We start from the raw sequence: 25818 nt of genomic DNA on the forward strand, positions 1-25818 counted from the left end.
ATCTATCTTAAAGACTACAGCAAAATCCATATTTCGGGCCTTTAGAAATAAAGATGTGAAATTAACGGCGCTTTAAACAAAAAAATAAAGTTAAAATGTTTTTTATTTTTTCACGGTAAATGAATAATGCAAATGAAAAGTACTGTCCTTGATTGGACTTAACATAGGATAGATGAAAATAAAGCGGGTCAAAGAAAGAGCATTCGCAGCACCCTAACCCCACCCCAGATGGCAGCCCAGCCGACTCGCAGCCCAGTAGCCAGGATCACCTCTACACTCCTCCAGGGTCCTAGCTCCGGCCCCGCCTCCATCCTGTTTGGCTCCGCCCATTTCGTCTGCGCCGCGACTTGGCTCGGGCGTTTTTACCTTCGTCCGGAAAAACTGAGGCGGGACTTCCGTCATTTGAAAAACTTCCGGCGGGAACCGGAAGATATAGTAGCACAGAATCCCCGGTCTTCCGACACGCCGGGCGGGAAGGTGAGCTGTGCGTCTTCCTCAGCGGCAGTTCTTTGGGCTCCCAAGAGCCGGCGTCCGGGCTCCGGCATTTTCGAGGTCACTTAAAAAGTTCCAAGCGCCCATTTGGGAACTAACACTTCCCCTATTTTTTTTTTAAAGTGAGAGGTTCATTACATTTTACTGTATCTCATAACCTATACCCGGAGAATCTCCTAGCTGCTGCGTGTCACCTGGCGCGTCTTCTAATTCCAGCTCAGAGGGGCAAACATGGGAAAGCTCGGGCAGACTTAGATTGTTTTATACCTCGAAGGTGAGGGAGGAAGCACCCTTTCACTATCAGATCGTGGCCCTGTCTGCATTAGCTGCATTTTCAGCAGTGTGCTGGGCATCTAGGAGGCGCTTGAATAACTTAGGGAAGATGAACGGGAACTCCAGGCAACTTTATCCTCGAGCCTCCCACGTTTCAGCATGTCATTAATGTAATTTTTATGAAATGGGAAACAAGACTAGTCTTGCTGTTTGGGCGCTGGTTTCTAGTCCTTTGCCATGTATTTTTTTGAGTAACCCATTTCACCTTCTCTAGCGTCAGGATTCTCATTGATTTTTTTAAAAAATGGCAGTATGGCAGGGTTGTCTGATCCCAGAGGTACTTTCTAACTCGAATTTTGTTTTTGTGACTTGGGTATTTATGTTAACATTTGAAGCCCTTCTGTTGGTTTCCTCTGGGGAACTTCTTTAGGTGCCTTTAAAGAAAGTATACCTTCTCATCTCCTTGAATTTTAGTGTTTTCCCTCCTATTTTAAGATTCATTTATAGGTCCTTTTGCCCCTTGTTTCCACTTTCCACTTGCCCTAGTTTGGTGCCTCCTCCCTTAGTAACATCACAGCAACCTACTAATTATTGGTTTGGAATATGTTCGTGTGCCCAAAGAGATAAGATAACTTGGAAGAGGGAAAATCCTAGATCGCTGAAGAATAGAAATGTTCTCAATGTGCCTTTTCAAGACAGCAGTGAATGCCAAATATTGCATTGCCTAATAAGGATAGAAAGTAAATTCATATTTCTCTTTAGAGCCCATATTTGTATATATTCTTACGTTTATTTAATGAATAGTTATAGAGAAATCAGTAAGTGCTAGGCTCAGTGTGATATGAAAGTAAGACAAATGTTTCCTTCCTTCATGTTCTTCACTATATTAATAAAATAGTAAAACAAAATAATTTTAGATTATGCTATATATTGCTGTATAAAAGAAATAAATAGGGCTTTAAAAAAGACAATGTAACTGAGAAGCTCATAGTATGCCTAAGATAATGAGAGGATCCACACATTTGATGAGCAGAAAAAGTAGAGTGACCCTGAGTTGGGAAAGAATTATGCTTGTTAGAGGGAATGAAAGAATGTGACTGGAGTTTAGGAGCTACAACAAATGGTAAATATGATTAGGAAGGGAAGCAGGAGATTGGATTCTGAGTGAAGGATGAGATAGGAAGTCATTAAGTGTTTTTTAAAACATTTTCAAATCATGACTTAGGATGATATGTGAAGAATGGGTTGTAAGGACAAGAGCATGGAAGCCAGAAGGGTGGTTGGGGAGAGTGCCATAGGGCAGGTGAGAGATGTGATACTATAGTTTGAATGTATCCCCCCAGAGTTCACATGTTGAACACTTAATATGCAATTCATATATTGATAGAATTTGGAGGTAGGGTCTTTGGGAGGTAATTTGGGTTAGATGAGATTATGAGGCTGGAACCCTCATGATGGGATCGGTGACATTATAAAAGAGGGAGGGAAATCTGAATTGGAAAGCTCTCTTTTTTCTGGAAAGCTCTTTCTCTAGTGTGTGATGCCTTCTGCCAGGATATGACTCAGGAAGAAGGCCGAGGGCTGGGGTTGTGGCTCAGTGGTGGAACTCTTGCCTAGAAACTGTGAGGCACTGGGTTTGATCCCCAGTACTGCATAAAATAAATAAATAAAATAAAGGTATTGTGTCCATCTACAACTCTTAAAAAAAAAAAAGGTCAACTTCACAACCACTAGTCTGTAGTTATTCTGAAATAACAACAGGAAACAGACTCAAGAACCAAATATCCACTGAAGATTGTAGAGATATATTTTGGAGAAAAAAATTATGTGACTTGCTAATAAACTGGATATAAGAGATGGAAGAGAAAAAAATTTCACAGTGTTTTGGCTTAACAAATGATGGATATGTTCATTGTCTTGATTGTGGTGATGTGTATACATATGTCAAAATTTACCAGATTTGAACCTTTTAAAAGTATTCAGTGTACTGAATGTCATTTGCACCTTAGTGAAGCTGTAAGAAAAATTCCAAGTTCTGGCTCAGCAAATAGATGGATTCTGATGCTGTTTTCTGAGATGGGAAGGACTTTGGTAGAAATGTGTTTTAGGGCAGGGAATGGTTATCAAGCTTTCTGTTCTGTTTTTTTTTTTAAAAATTTTAGTTAACTATGAGACATCTAAATAGTTTCAGAGGCAAGAATTTTATTATGTAAATCAGAATTTTAAAGGCAAGGTTTGGGAAGGAGGAATTAGGATTGTTTAGTAGGTGATATAGGTACAGTCATGTGCTGAATAACAGTAATGTTGGTGATAGATGCCAGTGATGGATGTATATATGCTTGAAGGTGATCCAAGAAGATTGTATCACCTGATGATGTCATAGCTGTAGTTTGTGAAATTACACTATGATGTTTGCATGATGATAAAATTCCCTAATGATGCATTTCTCAGAATGTGTCCCTATTGTTAAGTGATACTTGACTGAACTGAAAACATGGAAATGGCTGGGTGTACCTGAAATCCTAGTAACTTGGGAGGCTGAGGCAGGAGGATTGCAAGTTCGAGGCTAACCTCAACAACTTAATGAGATGGTGTCTCAAAAAACAAACAATAAAAGGACTGGGAATGTAGCTCAGTGGTAAAGCACCCCTGGGTTCAATCTCCAGTACTAAAACCCAAAAACAACAAAACAAAACAATTGAAGAAAAAACCCCAAACATGGAAATGGGTGCCATAATAATTTTTATGATATGAAGAGGACGTGATAGGAGTAGAAGTGGAGAAACAGGCCCTTTAAGGACATTGGTCTTTAAACTGGAGCAAACACACCTCTGGGAGTATAACTGGCATGAATAATTTGTAATAAATGATTTCTAGGTCTCAGCTTCTGTATATAATACTTTCTAAAATGGATCTGCTTGTAATTAGCCTCTGTGCTCATACAGAGTCTCCTTTTCTATCTCCCTTTTTACAGTCATTTTTTCCCACCAATGAAAAGAAATGTTTCCATTTTACCCACCTTTCTATGTGCATTGTGTCTAGGGTATCTAATAAAGGGATAGTTGGAAATATTAGTTTCAGGGAAGCCTTCTTTAAGACTAGTTGTTAATCAAACTTAAGCCTGCCAATGTTTTTTTTTTTGGGGGGGGGGTGGGAGTCTTGAACTCAGCAACATCTTCAGTCCTTTTTATTTTTTGTTTTGAAACAGGATCTCAGTAAGTTGCTGAGGGGCTTGCTAAGTTGTAAAAGCTGGTTGCAAATTTGCAGTCCTCCTGTCTCAGCCTCCCACACTGGGAGGGATTACAAGCATGCACCACCATGCCCAGTTTGTCTTTCCCTATTTTAAATGCATTTCTGTTAAGGTTAAAATGTGGAGATAGAATTGGTATATGATGGTCTGTGTGGTATAGTAGCTCCCTCATCCTTAGAAAATACATGTCTAGATCCCAAGTGGATACTTGATATCGATATCTCAAATAGTACTGAACCCTGGATATATGCCATGTGTTTTTTCTATACTACTTATGATAGTTAATTTTTAAATAAGGCATAGTAAGATATTAATAATAACTAATAGTAAAATAGAATAATTATAACAATATATTGTGATAAAATTGCCAGCATTGCTACTCTTGTGCTTTGGGGCTATTAAATAAAATTAGGGTTCCATGAACACAAGCATTGTGATCTTATGACAGTCCATCTAATAACCAAGATGACTGCTAAGTGATTAATGGGTGTGGGTAGTTTATACAATATGGATGTGCTGGACAAAGGGATGAGTCATGTCCTTAAAGAGTAAGGTGGAGATTTAATTACATTACTTGGGACAGTATGCAGTTTAAAACATAAGGATTATTCATTTTTGGAATTTTCTGTTTAACATTTTTGGATTGCAGTTGACTGAGGTAACAAACTGTAGAAATCAAAACCCTGGATAAAGGAGGAACTACTTTACATTGTAGATTGGGGTGATAGGAATGGTTATAAGGTGATCTGGGTGGGTTGTTTGATGAAGAGCATAGAACCTACAGTTTTTCACTTTGGGTGTGGTCAGATCCTCCTGAAGAAAGCCTTTCCATTGTTTGCCCTTAGAGGGCAAGGATCTGACTGGTGGCATTCTGGGTTCCTAGTGGAAGAAGAGTACTGGAGGATTCTGCATTTAGCATACAGTCTCTATGGTTCACATGTACGTAGTTGCACTTGGTATACTTTAGTCTGGAGATTCTAGTTTACCTTCTCTGGAAATTAAACTAGACCTTTTCCTAGGGCAGTTGTCTACTGGCATGTTGGGTAGGGAACCTAGATATATAACCTTGTGTCAGATAGCTTATACTGAACCTCCTCATCCTTGTTCTCAAAGGTGTCAGCACTGCTTCTGGAATTTTGAGTCATGCCCAGGAAAAGCTGTGTTTCCTTACACCTACTCAAGATTATGAATAGTTATCTTTGTTTTTTGTAGCACTTTTGTAGTTTTATTTTGTGTGTTTTAAATAATTAGTCATTGTGGAATATATTTTTGTTCATAGTGTGGAGGTGGGAATTAAACACTTGTTTTTCTCAGAGGAATACCTGATTGTCTCAATACTGATTAATCTGTTTTTGCCCTGCCCTGATTTGAATTGCCACCCCTGTCAAAACTAACTTCCTCTGTTTTATTTTATTTTATATTTTTGGTGTTGTGAATCAAACCTAGGGCTTGTGCATGCAAGGCAAGCACTCTGAACTTTAGCCCCAGCTTGTTTTATTTTATTTTTATTCTGGTAAATTACATATAATCCAGAAATCAGAGTTACCTGTTATGTTGTGATGAACAATATTTAGAACTACTCATTTAAGGAAGGATTACCTGCATAACCATATTCTAAAAGAATGTGAAGGCAAAGATGGGAGGGTTTTTTTTTGTCTACTTCCTTGGGACTGTTTTCCTTCCTGATTTCCTCTGAGTGCTGTTCTTTCTATACTTACTGGACAGATATGAGCTATTTCTGCTGGGGGAACATGTTCCCATTTGTGACAATTCTCCACCAGAGGCACTATAATATATGACTGGTTTAGGACCTTAAACATATCAGAGTTTAAGGGTTCTAAACATATCAGAGTCTAATGTACTTTTTTATGTTCTGACACACGATCTTTAGGAAATAAATTTTGCAGCTTCAGTAAATTTATTTCCTGTATTTTGTGATGCCTCTTGCTATCTGTCTGGATATTTTTCTATAGATGAGCCTTTGAATCTGGTAAATATTTTTAGTGGCATAGTGATTAATCATTTTATCTAAGTATGAACTATTATTATAAGAAATGCCTGTCTTGTTTTAGGAATAACCTGACTGCTTTTTCAGTTAATCAATACCATTTGACTGCCACCTTTGTAGAGGCACCTCTATTGTATACTGTAAGAAGTTACAGAAGAGAGGAAAATATTTCTTGTCTTTGAGATATAGTTTAACATAAGATTTTATAATTTGATGGCTGATAGTATTACTAATAATATTTGCAGAATACCCACCCTTATTTGCAGAATACCTTATTTTTCAGAAGGTAGCCCACACTCATAAAGTGTTTGAATCCTTTGCAAAGGTGTTTGGAGCTCTTTTAATTGGCTGCTACTTAGAGGGGAAAACCAGTGTTTGGCTTATGAATAAGCCTTCTGTTTTTTCCTATGGCATTTTTAAGCAGCAGAGCTATTGGAATGTTATTTTCAAATGGCACATCATTTTGTAACTGAATGACCGTGATCAGACTATTCAAGTTATGCTGATTTTATGTTTGATTCTTCCAGATGTCATCGTTGCCAAGAAGAGCAAAAATACAGGTCCAGACTGCAGTATCCAAAGATGAATTTGCTTGCTTCTCGGAGTTGTAAGCCTCTTTGTTTAATATGATAGTGGGGGAATGAAACATATTTTAAGGAGTAATGCGTTTGTCTCTTACAGACATGTTAAGTCATTTGGGTGGAAGAAAGCTGTATCTTTTACATTCATTCATACAACAGTATTTCTTGAACTCATGCTGTGATCCAGCCTTTAATGTTGGTGATAAAGTGTTAAATAAGGAGAGAGAAAGTAACTAATTAAATACATAACATAGTATTTACACTGGAATGTAAACTCCATGAGCATAGGGAGTACTTTATATTATATTAGAGCAGAGTTTCTCAACCTGTGCCCTATTGACATTGTATGCAGAATAATTCTTTGTTGTGGGGCCTGTCTTTGGCCTTGTAGGATGTTTAGTTGCATCCCTGACTGCTACCCAATAAGCACCCCTCCCACCATTGTGACAATAAAAAATGTCTTTAGATAGTGCCAGGTTTGTGTATTTGTAAATTGTCCCCAGTTGAGAATCTTTGCTGTACAGTGTCATGTTAAGTACTCTTAAGATATTTGTTAAAGAAATAAGTGATTAATGTTAGGTCATAATAGGTACTGTAAAAAAAATAAAGCAGAGCAAGGGATAGAGAACACAGTGATACTAGTGGAAGGGCATTTTAGATATTCAGGGAGTTCTTTGGTAGATGTGCTGGAATCTAATAAAAATCTGGGAGTTGGCTGTGATTTAAATGTGTTCCCCAAAGGTCCACTTGTAAAGGCTTAGTCTCTAGGTGGTAGTGGTTTTGAGAGTTGGTGGGACCTTTAAGAGGTGAGACCCTGTGAGAGGTCCTTAGTTCATTGGAAGTATGCCTTCCAGGGGGATTGTGAGGCTCTGCTCTGTATCTTTTTGTTTTTGCATTGAGATATGAATACTGTCTCTAATATGTGTTCCTGCCTTTGCCATCTGTTGCCTTAATCAGAGGCTCAAACAAATGGGGCTGCCTTATCTTGGACTTGAACCTCCGAAACTCAGATAAATAAACAATTTCTCTGTAAGTTAGTTGTTCAGGTATTTTATTGTATCTTACAGAGGAGAGAAATTGTATGGAATGTTCTCAAGGATTAGAATTCCAAATAGAGCAACACATCATTTCTGAGATAGAAATGATTTTGATGTGTTCAGAGAACAGCAAAAAAAAAACCAGTATGGCCAGTTCATAGTCATCAGACAGAGAGAAGTAGAAAATGAGATTGGAATGAGTAGGATATAAGGGGCTATGTCAGGGTACTAGAATTTTATTTGATGTGGTTTGGGAAGCCACTGGAGGTTTGTGGATAGGGATATGAGCTGATCTGATTTACATTTTTAAAATATCATTTTGGGTTTCTTGGCGGAGAACAGACTATGTGGGGGCAAGAATAGAAGTGGGGGGATAAGTTAAGATTATTATAGAAGCCAAGAAATGAAAATGGTAGGAAATGGCCTAATTTGGGATACATTTTGAAGGTAAAGGAGATAGGACATGGTGATGGATTAATTAAATTTGAGTATGAAGGAAAGACAGATGTTTTTGGAATAATGGAAGAGGTATAGTGTAAGTGTGGTGAAATTGGAGTCCTATTTTGGATTTGGTAAATTTCAAATGATTGTCAGGCATCCCTGTGAAAGTGGATATGCAAGTCTTGAGCTCAGGAGAAGGTCGTTTTGGAGATATGAAATTGAAATTCCTGTACTGACCCATATGACAAGATGACAAGATACATGAGCTAGCAAGAGAGCATGGAGAGAGGAGGAAGAGGACTGAGGACTTATCTCCCTCAGGAGATTCCAACCTTTGAAGGGGAAGGAGGTGGAAGTAAGAGAAATTAAGGGGAAACTTTAGAGAAGGAGGAACACTAAAGGATTATGACTCCCTGAAGGCATGTGGAAGATGTTCTCTGAGGGTGAGTGTCTGATGCTGCTGAGGACAGGTGTTATAGGGAATGGGAGTTGACTTAGCTGACTCAGAACTGCTTCATGTGTAACAAAATGGTATCAGTGTTTGAGTAGGCAGTGTTTGCGTTTTCTTCCTAATAACAAAAATCCCTTTACTTTTGGCAATATTGCCATGTGAAATAGTATTGGTCTGCACTCCTGCTCAGCAGGTGATGAGACTAAGGTGGAAAGGTATCATCTTGCTCAATTTGGTAGTAAGAGGAAACCCTGGTTTTCTAATTCCTTGATTTTCTAATTCTAGTTCCTTTTAAATCCACTGCTATTATGTTCTAATGATTTCGTGTGTTTTTTGCTTAGTCACAGGCTTAGAATCTACCTCTGCAGAGAACTCAACTTTGAGGATATTATTTGTTCATCCCATCATGATTGTGCTCTCCTGTAGCATAATTTAACTAAGAAGTCATTCAGTCAGGCTTTTGCTGCCAAGTGGAATTTAACCAATCGAAAACCCTGACATCTCTATTCACTAGTCTCTTTGGGGTGAATCCTTTACCCCAAAACCGATCGAACTGACTTGATAGGAGCATGATGTTCCCTCAACAGAATTCACTGGCTACTTTCTTTCTGCTCGTGCTCTGAGTATTATAATGCTTGGTTTTCAAAAAGTATGATAACTGCACTTGATCCAATGTAGTCAAGATCTGTGAGAGGAAAAGAAGGGTTAATAAAAACAACTGGACAGGCCTTGGTGCTGACTTTTTATGTAATTAGGATGTTTCCTGGAGTCATTACTCACTTCTTTCATTGAATGAATAACAATACAATTTAAATAGATTTGATTAGCACTTAGGAACTTATTTAAGTGCTCTTCACTGTTAAAATTGAAAAGCTCACATTGATTATGTGTGACATGACTTAGTAAATTACTTAAGGTAATAAGTGATTTTCCGTGTCATGAAAGTGTGTGTGAACATGTTTGTTGATTAGGTGAGAGGAGAGTGGCAAGACCAGTGAATTACAGTGTATGATATGATATGGGGAAGATGTTTTTATACTCTAATCAACTCTGTTCCTTTAATTCTTAGCAATAATTGTTCACAGCTTATGCTCTTATCACTCCATTTTATCTGAATTTATCAGTTTTTTAAGAAGTATATGTCTGTTTTTTACCTTTGATATATTTTTTTCCCCCTGGAAATTCTTCTGTCAATTTACTGCTAGATCATCTGCCTCTGAAGAAGATGACAAGGAAGATAATGCCTGGGAGCCCCAAAAGAAAGTCTCCAGAAGCCGTAAGCAGCCAGCTCCCAAGAAAACCAGACCAAAAAGGGTACCTCGAGTGAAGAAGAACACCCCACTGATCAGTGATGGCTCAGGGGTTGTGGATGTTAAAGAGGAGCTGGTAGGTGCTGAACCTAGATAGGGGGAAGGCTGAAGTGTTTTCCTGATTTGGGATGTTACTTTCTGCTTACATAGAGTAGGACAAAATGCAAATGGAAAAAAAATGAAGGACAGTGGTGTCCTTGTCATGAGTCCTAATAGCATATATATATATACAGTATTTTATATGCACACATTTTTGTGGTGCTGGGGATAGAACTTAGGCCTTGTGCATGCTAAGCAAGCATTCTATTTCTAAGTTATACTCCCAGCCTTCTCTCTCTCTCTCTCTCTTTTTTTAAATTTTTTTTTGTTGTTGGTAGTCCTTTATTTTATTTATTTATACTCAATCCAGAGAATCGAACCCAGTACCTCACACATGCCAGGCAAGTGCGCTACCACTAAGCCACAACCCTAACCCCCTAACCTTCTCTTAATAATATTTATCATCAGAACCATTGTGTTTCTTCATCTGCTTTCTTTTTCCTCTCCTAGTAATAATGGCAATATTAGCAAATAATAATATTGTTAATGAAGCAATATGCTCAACATTGCACTCTTGTGATCTTTTTTTTTTTGGTAGGGGAAATTGAACCCAGGGGTGCTTAACCACTGAGCCACAAACCCATCTCCTTTTAAACAATATTTTATTTAGAGACAGGGCCTTGCTAAATTGCTGAAGCTGGCTTTGAACTTGTGATCCTCTTACTTCAGCCTCCTGAGCCTCTGGGATTATAGGTGTGTACCACTGCACCCAGCTCACTCTTATGATCTTAATCTTAGCAACAACTGTTGGCTAAGAGAGGTGCTGTTATTTCCAGATATTATAGGTAAAAAAGCTGAGGCAAGTGATTTTAAGTGACTTGCTCATAGTACATAGGTAGTATGTGATGGCACTGGTTTTCTAAGTCAGCATTTCAGGAACTCATCTATTTCTCATGAGTGTTTTCACATTAGCCATACTCAGGAGTGATGTATATAATTGGAGTGCTAGTTTAATAATTAACACTTTGAAATAATCACCACAGGGTTTTAAAATTCTGATAGCTAGCACTTTTTCTCCTTCTAGTCTGACCTAAGTTGGGCCATAAATAAGAATCCGAAATTTGCTTGATGAGCATGGACTCAGAATGGGAGACTTGACTGTTTATTGGGTTTACTGAAGGCTTCCTATGGTGGAGCCATTGTGCTTGTCACAGTGACAATTGAATGTTTTAATTGTGTGGAGCTAAGGTAGTCTGAAATATTCATCTCACAGCAGGATTCTCTTACCATTGGGACCAAAATACTTGATCTATTTGCTGAGCTTTCTTCTCTTTTGTACATTACTTATAAGAATGCTGATCATATATTTTTTTAATATTTATTTTTTAGTTGTAGGTGGACACACAATATCTTTATTTCATTTTTATGTGGTGCTGAGGATTGAACCCAGTGCCTCACGTGTGCTAGGCGAATGCTCTACCACTGAGCCTCAGCCCCAGCCCATGCTGATCATATTTGCTTTTTCCTTTTTCTGTTCCTTTGTGGCTGACAATTCCCTTTATAACTGATATGTTGGTTTTTTAGATGTAGCAATTCATTTAATTAGGTTATTATCAACTCTTACTGCTTCAGCATCATATTATCTTCATATCTCTTTTCTGAATCCATTGTGTTTAAGGGATTGAACCCAGGGCCTTATGCATGTTTGGCAAGTGGTCTATCACTGTGCGACATCCCCAGTCCTGCAATGTTTTTAATAGTCAATAACTCTGGAAAAATATTTGATAGAAGAGAAGATTGGGCATTGTTGTTTTTGTTTGTGCCATCTATGTTACTTAAATAACTGGAAACAAAGCTAGCATGTGAAACTGTAAGCTTCTTAAAGGCAGAATATATTTATTGCTCTATCCCCAGCACTAAGTGTCTGGTTTCCTTTCTTCACAGCTGAGCTGTCACATGGGGAGAGAAAGTGAGGGTGAAGTGAGTAGTCCCTGGATTCCTGTGTAGACTGCTGGATGGACTCTGATTAAAGAAAATGCCTGCTATTACCCTGCTGACATTCTGTTTTCTGTTCTCTCTCTTTTTGATTAAATAGATGGCACATGTAGCTTTTATGAGTGTCTTCTTTCTTTGTTGATTTTTGATTATAAGTTTTAATCTTTGTTTTCTGGCATGTATAGATTTATTTTTTAAAATTAAATTTTATTTTTAAACAATTCACATGTAGTAGTAAGAAATAACACAGAGGGATTCCATGTACCATTTATCCAGTTGTCCCCAATAGTAAACTCACTTATCTTACAAAATTTTAGTAAAATATTACAATCAGGATGTTGACATTAATAATTTAGATTCCTCTAGTTTTACTTATATTCATTTGTATGTATTTAGTTCTATGCAATTTTATCACATGCATAGGTTTTCATATTCATTATCACAAGGATCCCTAGTGTTGCCCTTTTATAGCCAAGCCCACCTCCTTCCTGCCTCCCCCACTCACATCTCTAACTCTTTGCAATCACTAATCTGTTCATGAGTGTTATATAAATATAATCTTGTAGTATGTAACTTTGAGGTTGGCTTTTTCCACACTCAACATGGTTCCCTTGAGAGTCTTCCAAGTTATTGTGTATATCAATAATTTGTTCCTTTTAATTTCTGAGTAGTATCCTAGGGAAATTGGTTTTTATTTAATTCTTATGTCTTCTCTTTGTGGCTTAATAGAATAGCTCTGTGGCAATTGCTGATGTTGATTTGGAAAAGGAAAAATACAAATTGGACACTGTACAGACTCTGAAAACAGCGAAGACAAAAAGGAAAAATTCAGCTCAAAGGACCAAAAAACTGAAAATTGAAGAAGAAATGAGCAAAGCCAGCAATTTAGAGGGTGGGACTAATAGTACAGAAATACCATCAACAAGCACCATGTGGGAAGGTGCATGCAAGAAGGAAGAGAGTGAAGATGACTTTACATTTGGTCAGTCTCCTTTAAAGAAAATCAAGACTGAAATGTGCCCTCAGGGGCAGCCTGTCAAGTTTCCAGCAAGTGCCAACAATATTAAGGAGGAAGTAGAAATGAACTGGGACATAGTTCAGGTAAGTGCAGCCATTTCTTATTACTTTAGTTGACTTAATTCCTTCTTTTTGAAATAGGGGTTGTGCTGGTTAAAAGAAGGGTTGGAGTTTTCAACTCCCTCCTCAGTATTGCCACTGATATCTGGATGCTTGGACCACTGGTTCTTTTCTAGAGCATGCTATTTTGTATTATGGCTTATCATCATCGTCAGTTCTTTGGTTCAGAGCTGTGAACTTTGTCAAGGTGGGTCTTTGCCATGGTGTTTTAATTGTGTTAATCAGTTTTCTGTTGCTATAACAGATTCCTGAGATGAACGAATTATAATAAGGAAAGGTTTATTTTGGCTTATGGGTTGAAGGTTTCAATTCATGGTTGATTGACCCCATTGCTTTTGGGCCTATGGCAGTATACCATAGCAAGAGCATATTTTTGGACAAGTTACTTACCTCATGGCCATCAGGAAGCAGAGAAAGAAAGAGGAAGGTCAGGGTCCCAAGATTCCATCTTGTGACCTAAGTGACTAAGTGACCTAAGATCCTCTACTAAGCCTCACTCTTAAAGGTTCTACCATCTCCCAGTGGTACTCAGCTAGGGACCAACCCTAAGACTTGGGCCTTTGGGGGATATTCCAAATCTAAACTATAGCAGACAGATACTATGTGGACAGATTATACCAACAGATTGAGACCTCAGAGATTCATTGCTTTATTTTTGCTTTGAAGTTGGACTATCTTTCACCATAAAATTAGTTCAGGTCATTAGGTCATTGGCGATTCATGCCTTTATTTAAACCTTAATGTATTGTAATGTACTATGAACAAGCCTAGCAATCTTCCAAAGGGAAATTTTTAAGAATTTAAACTTGAGATGCCAAAATGATATCTTTTACTACAGGGAAATAGGATTTCTTTCTTTGTTTTCCCTTTTTCAGGGGTGGGGGATTGGCTTTGGGATGAGTAGAAGGGTCCTAATGAGTAACTCATGAACAGTGATTCTTATCTTGTGTCTGATACCACACGTCTGGGACCATTTCAAGTAGAAATAGCCTTCAGGATGAGTCTAATATAGAACTATGACCCACAATTCAAAAGCATTATCTTTTAGGTTTAAATGAATAAAGCAAAAGAAGGCATAAGAAGGAGCCTAATTATAGTTTCTGCAAGATACCTTAGACTATTTAATTCAGGATGAGCTGTGAGGCTACATTCTATTCCTTAGTGAGCCAGAAAGAAAACAATCATGGTTAAAATTTACTGTTTGGGGCTGGGGATGTGGCTCAAGCGGTAGCGCACTTGCCTGGCATGCGTGTGGCCCGGGTTCGATCCTCAGCACCACATACAAACAAAGATGTTGTGTCCGCTGAAAACCAAAAAAAAAAATATTAAAAAAAAATTACTGTTGGCATTCTGTTTGTAAATAATAGAAAAGGCAGTGTTGGTAAAAAGACACTTCTCCAAAGGAAAAAAGAAACCCAAAAAAACAAAACATACAGTTCCAGACTGGAAGATAGTATTAAGATTGGGCACTTAATGAATATTTACATATTTTTTAGAATTTATTTTTAATCACTGCTGTAATACCTAAAAGTGTTTGTTTACAGATCTGTAATTGACAAGGGATAATATTTGCCATTTACTTGCAGATGTTTTATTATGGGATAGGCTAGGCTCCATACCAGACACTTTATTACTTTCTTTTATTTATTTATTATCATGATAGATTATTAGAAATAATGTATAATCTCAAAAATCAATTATAGCTAGGTTTAGAATAGACAAATATTTTTGCTTATATAATAAGGACTAAAGAGAAGTCATCTCAAAGTTAAAAATTACTGAGAATTAACTCAAAAGTGTTTGCAGAATTTAGTTTCTATAGGGTGTGTCCTTTCTCTAATAGGTGTGACTAAAGTTGATTATGAATTTCAATGTATTAAATACCATAATGTATTAAATCTAAAATTTGCTAACCTGGACTTTTTACTTTTTATTAGGGGAGATTACCTGGGTTCGCTCATGAGTTCTGTAATGTCAGTAAGATAGCAGCTAAACAAAGCTTTTTCGAAAATAAAAGAGAAAGGTGAGATTACTTGCTGAATAGAATGAGGAGGGGAACCTGTGTTGAGAGACAAGAGTCCAGCTGTCAGGGTAAGTGGCAGAAAACAGGCAGAAGGAGAAGGTTCATTTATAAACCATAGCAGCACTGTCCATTAATTGTGGGAACATCAAGTGGAAGAGCGTTATCTCATTTTTAAGACCCTAAAAGCATTTTACAGTCTTTGGTCTCCTTGGAAAACATACATACTCTAATCTTAACTTTTAGTTCAAGCAATTTTTCCCTCCTTCTCCTTATTGGAAGTGATTTTTGATGGCTGAATCCTGTTCTCAGGGAATCTGGGCAGTCTTTTCTGTGAGCTGGGAAAAGTGGTTGCTCACCTTAGCCGAGCAACTTGATGACAATTGTTAAGTCCAATGTTTTCCAGGTAAGCTTAAGGGAAATTGCCTGGGAAACTGTTAAGAATTTTTTACATGTTTGGGTTCTTTTCATTTAATCAAATACAGTCATTCTTTGCTAACTTTAAATTAGCTTTTATGGAAATCCTTAATTGGAAATGTGTATTTTCATTTTATATATGTATGAAATACCATAATGTATGTATGAAATGTGTATTTCATTTCATACATATATGCAATGAAATATATAATATATATGTATTTTAAATTTCTCCATAAACAAGAGAAACTCTGTGTTAGAGAATAGTTTTGTATTAAAATCATATTTATATTTCCTAACATGGTTGAGAAAGTGGCTGATGTTGGAAGAACAGGGAGTAAGAAGACTGAGTCAGTGGAAAATCAGGAGGGTCTAAACATTTGCATAAGGACCAGACTGAATGATTTGTCTATAATGCTTATATTATCTGCCACAAAATGTATGCCCAGGTTCTTTTGGTAAATCCCTAATAGTACCTAGCCACTGAGGAATGGTCAACGGAAATTGATTGTATAGAAATTATTAATTATTATTCTGTGTGCTAGTTAGTTCTCTTGGCCCCTGCCCACCACCATGCCTGATCCTCAATTTTTTTTCTTCAGGTATATTTCTGAATTCTGAAAACTCTACTGCTTTTTCAGGAACATTACCATCTTGTTTGGGGAGGGAAAACTACATAGCCAACTTGATTTATTTTTAGGCTTTACATATGAACATACTTGTCTAGTTTCTGATCGGGTCTGGGGATGACTAGATCTCTTGAGCAAAAGCAACCTATTCATTTTTATCCCTTTCTCTCAAACTACAATTGTATGGTTATCACCAGAAACTAATTTTTGTTAAAATTCATTATGCAAATATATAACAACACTATGAGTTTTAGAACATTTAAAAAAGCAAGTAGCACTAATCAATTTTTGAAAAACTTAAACTGCTACAAAGTTGTGATTGCTGTTACATGGTTTCCTTATTTTGAGGGTGGGCATAGGGGAGTGGAGTAACTATGCTTATCTTAGTAACATTTGTCTAAATGAAGGAGCTAAAGGAAACAAAAATCTTTTCATGAGCCATTTTCCCCTTTGTTCTAGGAGAGTGGGATTATATGGGGGAAGACCTGCATGGGATGACAAAAGTGAGGGAAGAAGTGGTATGAAAAGGTGGACAGTGTCTGTGAGCTGGTCATTTCACTGTAATTCTGCATCTATATGCAGAACCATTTGGTAGGTGCAACTTATTTGTCCTAGGAGAGATTAAATAAAAGAAATTAGAATATTTTTTGTTTCTGTAATTTAACTGATAGTATTTGCTTAAAAATTTTTTTTGAAGTATAACACACATACAGAAAATTTATTTAAGTGTATAGCCCAGGAATGTTCAAGAGGTAACCATGTCAAGAAACAACACAATCATACCCTTTTCCAATTCCTCCTTGTTTCTCTTATAACCACTCTTCTCATTTCTAACAGCATAGTTTAGTTTTCCTTCTTCAGTCTTTAAGGAAAATTTTGGTGTGTGTGATAAAATAAGTGATACAGTAAACTAGAGAAGGGTAGAGAGAATAGCAGGAATCAGCAGCTTTTCAGAAGGTGTCCAATTGTGGTTTGGGAGTGATTCTGAATAGAAAATCCTCTCAATTCTACTCACTAGAGACTCATTTAATTTTGATTTTTTTTTTTTTTTTGGAAGCAGATGCTTCCTGAATGTTTAGAGCTATAGTGTATTTGCTCATGCCCAGATGTTTTCTTTTGAACTGAGGGAATGGCAATTTTCATTTGGAGGAGTAAATCTTAGGTCACCCTGGGAGAAGGCATTTTCTTGGAGTTGTTTTTTCATGGTGCTGGGGATTGAACTCAGAACCTTGTGCATGCTAAGCAAGCGCTCTACCACTGAGTTGTATACCTTTTTGACAGTTGGAGGGTGGTAGGAAGACACCTTGAGCTACCTATCTGCAGTTGCGCTCAGGAAGAAAAGTGAGGCAATTTGAGCAATTTGTATTTTTATTTGAAAAGACATCTTGTTTTGCATAAAATTTGAATTTTTGAAGGTGTAATATAGCCTTTGGGAGTTGAGACAATTTACTTGATTAATTTGGTCTTTAGTTTTTGTGTTAATAAAATGTGAATAATTATTGTACCTATCTCATAATTTAAATGAGTTAATATTGAATGCATAAGAGACTTTACCACATAATAAGCCCTATAAAGGTTTTAGCATAAAACAATAAAAATAACCTCTCTAAAACTTAGAGGTTAAAAAAAAATAATTCAAGACTGCCTTTAAAACCTTACTTTCATTACTACCAGTTAATTTAAAAAATGAAGTAATATATGTGAATAATTTAAAAGTAAAAAGCACAGTTGTTCCCTGTCCCACCCCTCCCCATCCATAAGTCTTGTTCTCTACTTTTCACTTAATTATGTTATATACTGGGGATTGAACCCAGGAGTGATTTGCCACTGAGCTGTAACCCAGACCTTTTTATTTTTTTGAGACTGGGTCTTGCTAAGTTGGTGATTCTGGCCTTGAACTTGTGATCCTTGTGAACTTTGTGATCCTCCCAAGCCACTGGGATTACAGGAGCGTACCACAGCACCCAGCTACCTCATTTTTCTAAAATACAGATTGTTGGGCCATATTCCTGAATTCTGATTCAGTTTATTTTAGGCAGCACACAAGAATTTGCATTTTTAACAAGTTCTTAGATGATGTAATTATGCTGCTGGTTTGAGACCACACACTCTGTGAACCACCTTTGCAGTCCACAGATCTTGTTAACTCAAATGTAACAGCTTACAGATTTGACTCATTCACTGAAACCAAGAAATGAGCAGATCAGTCCTTGAATGTCTTCCTTCTGCGCATAGAAGAAACAAAATTCTTTCTTTATAGAATTACCATCTAGCCCCATCCATCTTTGCATTTCTACCACATGCACATTTCAGCATTACTGAACTTTTAGCAATTTAAAGAATGTACAGTGGTTTCTCATCACTGATTTCTGATATGCTATTCATTCTTCCTGGATTCCTGCCCCTCATTTAGCTGTCTGGAGATACCTTCATTTACGTTTTTTTTTTTTTTTGTTGTTGTTGTTCTGTGCTCCTGTGCTCTTAAAACTGTGTACTTATGCTTCAACTGGATAGAGATCACACTATATTTTAACTGTTGATTTCTGTTAGGTTGTTAGTGCCTTGAGAACAGGGAGTTGGGGTGTGTGTGTGTATGTGTGTGTGTGTTTTGAGAATCTAACATAGGATTTGTGTGCTAGGTAGGAGCCCTGCCTCTAATGTACCCTGACAGCCTTGGGAACTTGGTTTTTTAATATCTTGGTTATTATTGGCTTAATATGGCCTTTGACATGTAATATGAAGTAAAATAAGTTTGACAAAATCAACATAGAAGAAATTTGGAGATTTGGAGGCCCAAAAGTGATGACTGCTTATGTAGTTTTGTTAGTTTTAATTTCAATGAGCAGTTTTGCATAAGCAGCAACATATACTCCCTTAATACATGTGATGCTAGCTGGATTCCTTAGGACTTAGTATTATCCAAGTGTGAGTCTGGGATTTTAGCTGTCTTAGACTTTTTTTTTTTTTTTTTTTTTTTGTGGTATTGGGTTTGAACCCAAGGGTTTTCTTCCACTGAGCCACATCCACCATCCTCTTTTATTTTGAGACAGGGTTGCCAAGACTAGCTTCAAACTTGTGATCCTCTTCCCCAGTCACTGGTGCTCTACTATGTTTAGCTTTAAATTCTGTTACTCAGCAACAGCTGATCTATTTAGTATAGTTTCTCATTACACTAACAATCACACAGTTTCAAAATGAGCATTTTTGTCACTTCTATTTCTCATTACCATCTTTCAGAATCTTGCTTGTCTTTCAAGGGCCAAGTGAAATGCTACCCCTGCAATAGGCACCTCTTGATTATCCCAAAGAAAGCTTGTTCTTTTCTGAAAGCATGGTACTACTTACTGTCTGGCATGTGCTGTTTTATTTGTAATTGTTTGCATTAATATTTTATCTTCCTTTTTATATTGCTAACTACTTTGAGGACAGTGAAAGTTTGAGCCTCAACTTGGGAAGGAATTTTAAAACTATGCTACGTGGTTACACCTTTTCCAGTAAGTAGATTAAAATCACTGGAGTTGATGTTCAAAAAAGAAAAGAAAAAACAAGGGGTGTGTGTTAGTTTTTTGTTGCTGTGACCAAAATACCTATCAAGGACACTTTAGAGGAGGAAAAGTTTATTTTGGCTCACAGTTTCAGAGGTTCAGTCCATGGTGGGCCAACTCCATTGCTCTGGGACCAAGGTGAGGCCAAACATAACAAAAGAGCATGGTGGAAGAGTATTGCTCTATTCATGGCAGCCTAGAAGCAGAAAGAATGCAAGGGAAGAGCTGAAGGAACAAGATACAATCCCTAAGGGCATCCCCTCTTCTGCCCACCTCTGTTGAGAGCCACAGCCAAAGGGGCCCCAGCAAACTTCCAGCTGCCAGCAAGCTTCAGACTGCCCCAGCAACATCTAGCTGATTGGCTCCTCTGCGGTGATGTTCATTGGGCTGTTTCCCTGCCCTTCAGACTGCCAGCTGATGATTGGCTCACAGCTGCCCCAGCAACATCTAGCTGATTGGCTCCTCCACGGAGCTGCTCATTGGGTGACTTCTTTGGCTCTGCCCACGCAACCCAGCCAATCGGCCTCAAGAGGAGGAGGATTGTGGGAGGAAAAGGCTGGTGTGGGGGAGAGAGGCGTGTGGAAGCCGGTGGTGGCAGTTGGGCTCTGAGGGTTTTTCCCTGGAGCTGTTTTGTTTGGCGTTTGTAGTTCTAAAAATAAAGTTAGTTTCTTTTTGACAAGTGGCTCCTGATTTGTGCCAAGCCAGACTTCGGCACACCTCCTTCAGTCATACCCCACTAGCCCAGAGTTACCACCCAGCCCAGTAGTGGGACTTGAACCCAGTGGGGATTGAACCCACTTGAATACCTTCATGAAGCTGCTCCACCATTTGGAAATGCTCCTCTTCAGTATTTTCTCTCTTAAATCTGTTCCTTTTCCCATTTGTTATTCTAGTCAACAATATCGTCATCCACCACAGAGACCTTAAAGGTTTTGTGGTTATCTCCTCCAAACTATGGTTACCTCTTTGTTATATAGCAGCTATTGGCTTGCTACAATTCATTCGTTACAACTCCCATAATCTAATCATTTCACCTCTGAACATTCCTGCATTAACACAGGAGCTTTGGGGGATCCCTCATATCCAAACCATAGCAGTTTCTGATTATATCTATATTTAAAAAATACAGTAGTCATGCAGAGAGGCTGGATGGATAGAGAACAATAATAATGACAACAACATACTACTATGTATTAAAGATAAAATATCTCACTAATGAAATATTTTATCTTTAATACATATATTTTTATGTATTAAAATACATAGTATGTATTAAAGATAAAATTTTTCATTAGTGAGAACGGAGCTCAAGGGGAGGGAACAGATGTCTTACAAGTTTCATTCTCCTCCTTGGTGACAGATTAAATGGGTGTGATAGAGAATCCACAGTGATGTTGACATCTTTAATTAGAATGCTTTTGGTTACAAAAAAAGAAAACCCATCTTAAACTAGTTTAAGAAACAAAGGAGGGGCTGGGGTTATAGCTCATCAGTAGAGTGCTCGCCTCGCACATGCAAGGCCCTGGGTTCGAGCCTCAGCACCACATAAAAATAAATAAATAAAAATTAAAGATATTGTGTCCGACTATATTACAAAAAATAAATATTAAAAAAAAGAAATAAAGGCGATTTATTGACCTACAAAATAGGAAAGTTGGGGGTCAGTGTATTTCTACTATTTTTTCAGTACTACTGTCTTCTTTATAGCAAAATAGCTACAGCTTCATGATCTACACAACAAACTGTATTTTTCCAGAAGAAGACATTGTACTGGGGCCCAGAGTTCCAGTCCAAATCTTGAGTTTCATGTTGGTTGGTTTAATTTACCTGGCTGTTAATTCTTATAAAAATTATTTGAGGCAAATGGAGCTGAAATTGGGGTCAAGTACTGTCAAACCAATAGTTGCTACATATAGTTTGGAGGAGATAACCACAAAATCCTTTAAGGTCTCTGTAGTGGATGACGATATTGTTGACTAGAATAATAAATGGGGAAAGGTACAGGTTTAAGAGAGAAAATGCTGAAGAGGAGCATTTCCATATGGTGGAGCAGCTTCATGAATTCATTCAAGAGGAAAGCAACTGGGCTTGTTCCAGAACCATTGGGAGAAGGAAGGATAAGATGAGGTTGATAAAGGGAGGCTGCTGTCTTTTGGGTCATGGCAAAGAGTTTGGGTTTCAAATGCAATGGAAAATCAGTTAATTGACATGATCAGATAGACTTTTTGAAAAGACTATTATTGGTGTTATATAGAAAATGAGACAGGAGCAAATGCAGACTATTTCAGTAGAAAATAGTAGAAATAGACTGGGGTATAGGGCAGAAGAAACACAGAGACTTAGGAAGTTATTTTGTAGTTAGAGTTGACCAGTTCTTAATGATGGATTGGTTTAAGAGTTGAAGGAAATGGAAGACTTTCCTGCTTGCACTGTTTGAAAAGATATTAGTTATATGAAGAAAGCTGGAGGAATAAGTTTGAGAGGAAGAACACTTTGCAAATTCAAGGTTGAGATGCCCAGTTAGATTTCTGAGAGAATATGTTAAGTAGTTGGTGTTTGGAGCTTGTGCTGAGATGAGAAAGGACTACAGATGTAAAAATTGATGTCCTTATCAGAGATTTGGTAGTAAACTATCAGAATGGGTAATAGAGATGTATGTCTCAGAATTTTAGATACCTAGAGAATGAGGTGTCCTCTATAGTTCCTGGAGTTCAGTCATATCTTGACTTGATTTTGTTAGTTGATTATAATGTTTAAATAATTTTTCCCCTGAGGTTCCTCCCACTCCTCAAGTTTTGGCAGATCTTGGGCATCCAGGTTGAAATTATAATAAAACTTAAATTCTTTTGTTCTTTTCTTTGGGAATAGTTACTGAAATTGAGTTTTATTCTTTCTCTTCTCCAGGTTGACTTTTCTGCTTACATGTACATTTTGCTGGGACCTGTGACTCATTTTTAAAAATAATTTAACTATTTTGACTGTGTGGTATCTGTGCATATTACAAAATTTAAAAGATATAGATGGGTCTTCCTACCTTAATCCTCAGCTGACCAGTTACATTTTCTGCAAATAATCATGGTCCATGTTTTTGTGAACCATTCCCTATCAGTTCATTTAGGGTTGTGTCGTATTCTTAGTCACACAGTATTCTACTACATGAGCATATTGTAATTCATTTACCAGTTCCCATTGTAAACTTAGGTTTTTGATGAATTTTACTATGCTAGAAACAGTTCTTCAAAAAGAAAAATTATTTTAAATAGTATATTTACCAGAGGTATGTCAATATTAGGATGAATTTCCAGGAGTGGAACTATTGGGTCAAACAATTTAGTCATTGTAAATTTTGATAGATATTGCCAAATTGTTCCTCCTCTAAAGGTTAAACCATTGTATCTTGTCACTAGCGGTGATTAAAAATGCTTTTTCTCTGTACTCAGGCCAACATAGTGAGTTACCAACTCCTTGATCTTTGCTATTACTTTGAGAAATGAAAAGAACATCATTGCATTATTGGAAATGCTCTTCCAGTTCATATATATAATTCATATGGTTTCTTTTAAAAACAAAACAAATGGTTTCTAAGTGCCTGGAAAGCAATATTTAATACTGTATTTGATGTCTAATTTTCAGTGTTTTAAATCACTCTATATCTTTAACTTGTAGGTTTTATCTGAGAGAACCAACATTGAACTTTGGGTTTGTGCCAACATTATTCGTCTCTTTAATGATGATAACACAATTCCCTTCATTATACGTTATCGAAAAGAACTCATTAATAACCTTGATGCTGATTCCTTGAGAGAAGTTCGACAAACCCTAGAGGAGTTACGGTAAGAAACCTGGGAAGGGATGAACCTAATGTAAGGGAATAGAGACCTGGTAAGCCAATGAGGAAGTGAATGACAGCTTATTTTAATAGTTCCAATGTTTACTTTTCTAGAATTGTAATTTGAATGTGGTCCTCTTCTGACAGTCAGCTCTGTTTTACATATTTGGGTGTGTATGAGTCCCTCTGCTGGTGTGTATTTGAATAGCTTGGGCATGAATCAGTGGAAAGGTGGTTTGTAGTTGAGTGTGCCTCAGGGTTTGATGTCATCTTCATGTATAGAAGTGATTTGCCATTTTTGCCAGCAAAAAATGGTAAAATCAGGACTGCCAGCAGGAAACTCAGAAAAGTACATTTTAGTCTAACTCTTCAACAGCTTACATAAAACTGTGCTATTAATACTACAAAGTCCCTAAATGGAGAGTTCTTTGGAAGTACAGATGGTTTCCAACCTACGATACTTTGACTTAACAGTTTTTTGACTTTGTGATGATTAAAACCATAAGCATTCAGTAGAAGCCATACTTTGAATATTTTGAATTCTATTTTTTTTCTAGGTTAGCTGTATCCTACAGCTTTTCTTGTGATCGTTTTTTTTTTCATTCAGCTATGTGATCACTAGAGCAAACAAGCCACACTCTACACTGCACAGTGTTGCCAATGGTTTTTGGATTCAGGTATTAAAAATATTATATAAGCTATTCAGTACTTTATTATACAATAGGCTTTGTGTTAGATGATTTTGCCCAATTGAAAAAAGTGCTCTGAGCACATTTATGGTAGGCTAGGCTAAGTTATATTTGTTAGATTATTTGTATATTAAATGCATGTTTGATTTATAATATTTTCAATTTATAATGGGCTTATTGAGCCATAATCTCATTGTAAGTCAAGGAACATTTCTGTAGTGTTTGGTAGGAAGTATATTTTTCCATTCTTTTTGAAGATAAGGATAGTTTAATTTTAGTGGATTGTAATTTTTCTATGGTTGTAGGATGGAAAGTACCTTTTAAAAAGTGGATAATTTAAGAACTTCAATATGAGTAATAAGTACATAAGTGTGACCATATTACTTACAATGATTTATTAAAACACTGTATATCATTTGTACATTTATTGCATGTTTGTTACAGGAATGTATAATGTGTATATTCTTCAGGTCTACAGCAAGGATCTGATTAAAATTGGATATAATTCTTCTTTCAAGCCATTTTAAAAAGTACTAATGGTTACTTGTAAAATTATCCTGATAAGCTTTCTGTGATGTATGGGGAATTTGTATTTCACCAACTTTACTACTTTTGTTGATGTTCTTTTACTGCCAGGACAATTAAAGTCTTAGTGTCTAGTAAATTATATTTCCTTGAGAGGCAGAATAAATTAGCCAATTCAGAAGTATAAATGAATTGCCAAACAGATGGTCTTAGATGTAGATCTTCCAGCCTGGATAGTATAATCAAGCATCAGGGGATAAGAAGTAGAGATTACTGGCTGGGATTGTGGCTCAGTGGTAGAGCACTTGCCTCGAATGTGTGGGTTTGATTCTCAGCACCACATAAATAAATAAAATAAAGGTATTGTGTCTATCTACAACTAAATATTAAAAAAAACAAAAGACTTAGGGATCCCAAGTCTTGTCTCTGAGGGGAGCCCTTAATTATCTCCTGGGAATCACGACATACAGAGTTGTCTGTCCAGTTTGCTGGAGTTTCCTGTATGTGAAAAGAAGCTGCTAATCTAGAATTTTATGTAAGGAGTTTCTGAACCAAACAAACTGTCTACAGGCCAGTAATTTGCAAATTCTAAGTAAGCTTTCTGCTTGGTTGAAAGCAAGGTAGTAAAGAAAGCCTGAGAATTTGGGGACAGTGTCACAGAAGAATGGTTTGCTTAAAGTTAAAGGTATTCTAACAATATTTTATTGTATGGGACAAAAAGAAACTTTATGTCAAGATTATTATTAATGTTTTCTTTTTCTATAAAAAGCCCTTCTGCAAAAGAGTTTCATTATTTGGGTTTCTGTTAATGGAGGAATACATTAACTATTACTAAAGGAATATTCCTTGACATAAGTGGAAACATTGAGGCTTAGAAGATCTTTTTCCATTACATTTCTTTTTTGGTAATGAGACATATGATCTCTGCTTTTTTTTAAGCTCTGCATTTTCTTTTATTTTTTATTTGCATTCTCTCTCTCTCTCTCTCTCTCTCTCTCTCTCTATATATATATATATATATATATATATATATATAAAATATATATATGTATGTGTGTGTGAGAGAGTGAGAGACATACCATGTATGTGTGATATGTCCAAATACATATCATACAAACATGGAGTATAACTTCCCATTCTTGTGGTTGTA

At 36.9% G+C, this 25818-nt stretch overlaps 1 protein-coding gene across 7 annotated transcripts in view; it reads left to right on the forward strand.

Moving 5' to 3' along the window:
- The first annotated feature begins 355 nt into the window (after positions 1 to 355).
- The window catches only part of Srbd1 (S1 RNA binding domain 1), a 210421-nt gene continuing 184958 nt past the window's right edge, over positions 356 to 25818 (forward strand). For 2 of the 7 annotated variants that reach the window (XM_021725841.3, XM_040271012.2), the window contains exons 1-6: positions 377 to 477; positions 6551 to 6630; positions 9739 to 9919; positions 11827 to 11862; positions 12607 to 12978; positions 23292 to 23458. In XM_021725841.3, the coding sequence (XP_021581516.1) occupies positions 6551 to 6630; positions 9739 to 9919; positions 11827 to 11862; positions 12607 to 12978; positions 23292 to 23458 (836 nt within the window). In that variant the 5' untranslated portion in view covers positions 377 to 477. Of the gene's footprint in view, positions 553 to 6550; positions 6631 to 9738; positions 9920 to 11826; positions 11863 to 12606; positions 12979 to 14979; positions 15106 to 16539; positions 16672 to 23291; positions 23459 to 25818 lie in introns of those variants that run through there. The other 5 variants (XM_040271010.2, XM_005324506.4, XM_040271009.2 and 2 more) reach the window with 4 other exon arrangements.

The sequence above is a fragment of the Ictidomys tridecemlineatus genome, chromosome 12 (genome assembly GCF_052094955.1).
Source record: "Ictidomys tridecemlineatus isolate mIctTri1 chromosome 12, mIctTri1.hap1, whole genome shotgun sequence".
Classification (NCBI taxonomy): Eukaryota; Metazoa; Chordata; class Mammalia; order Rodentia; family Sciuridae; genus Ictidomys; species Ictidomys tridecemlineatus.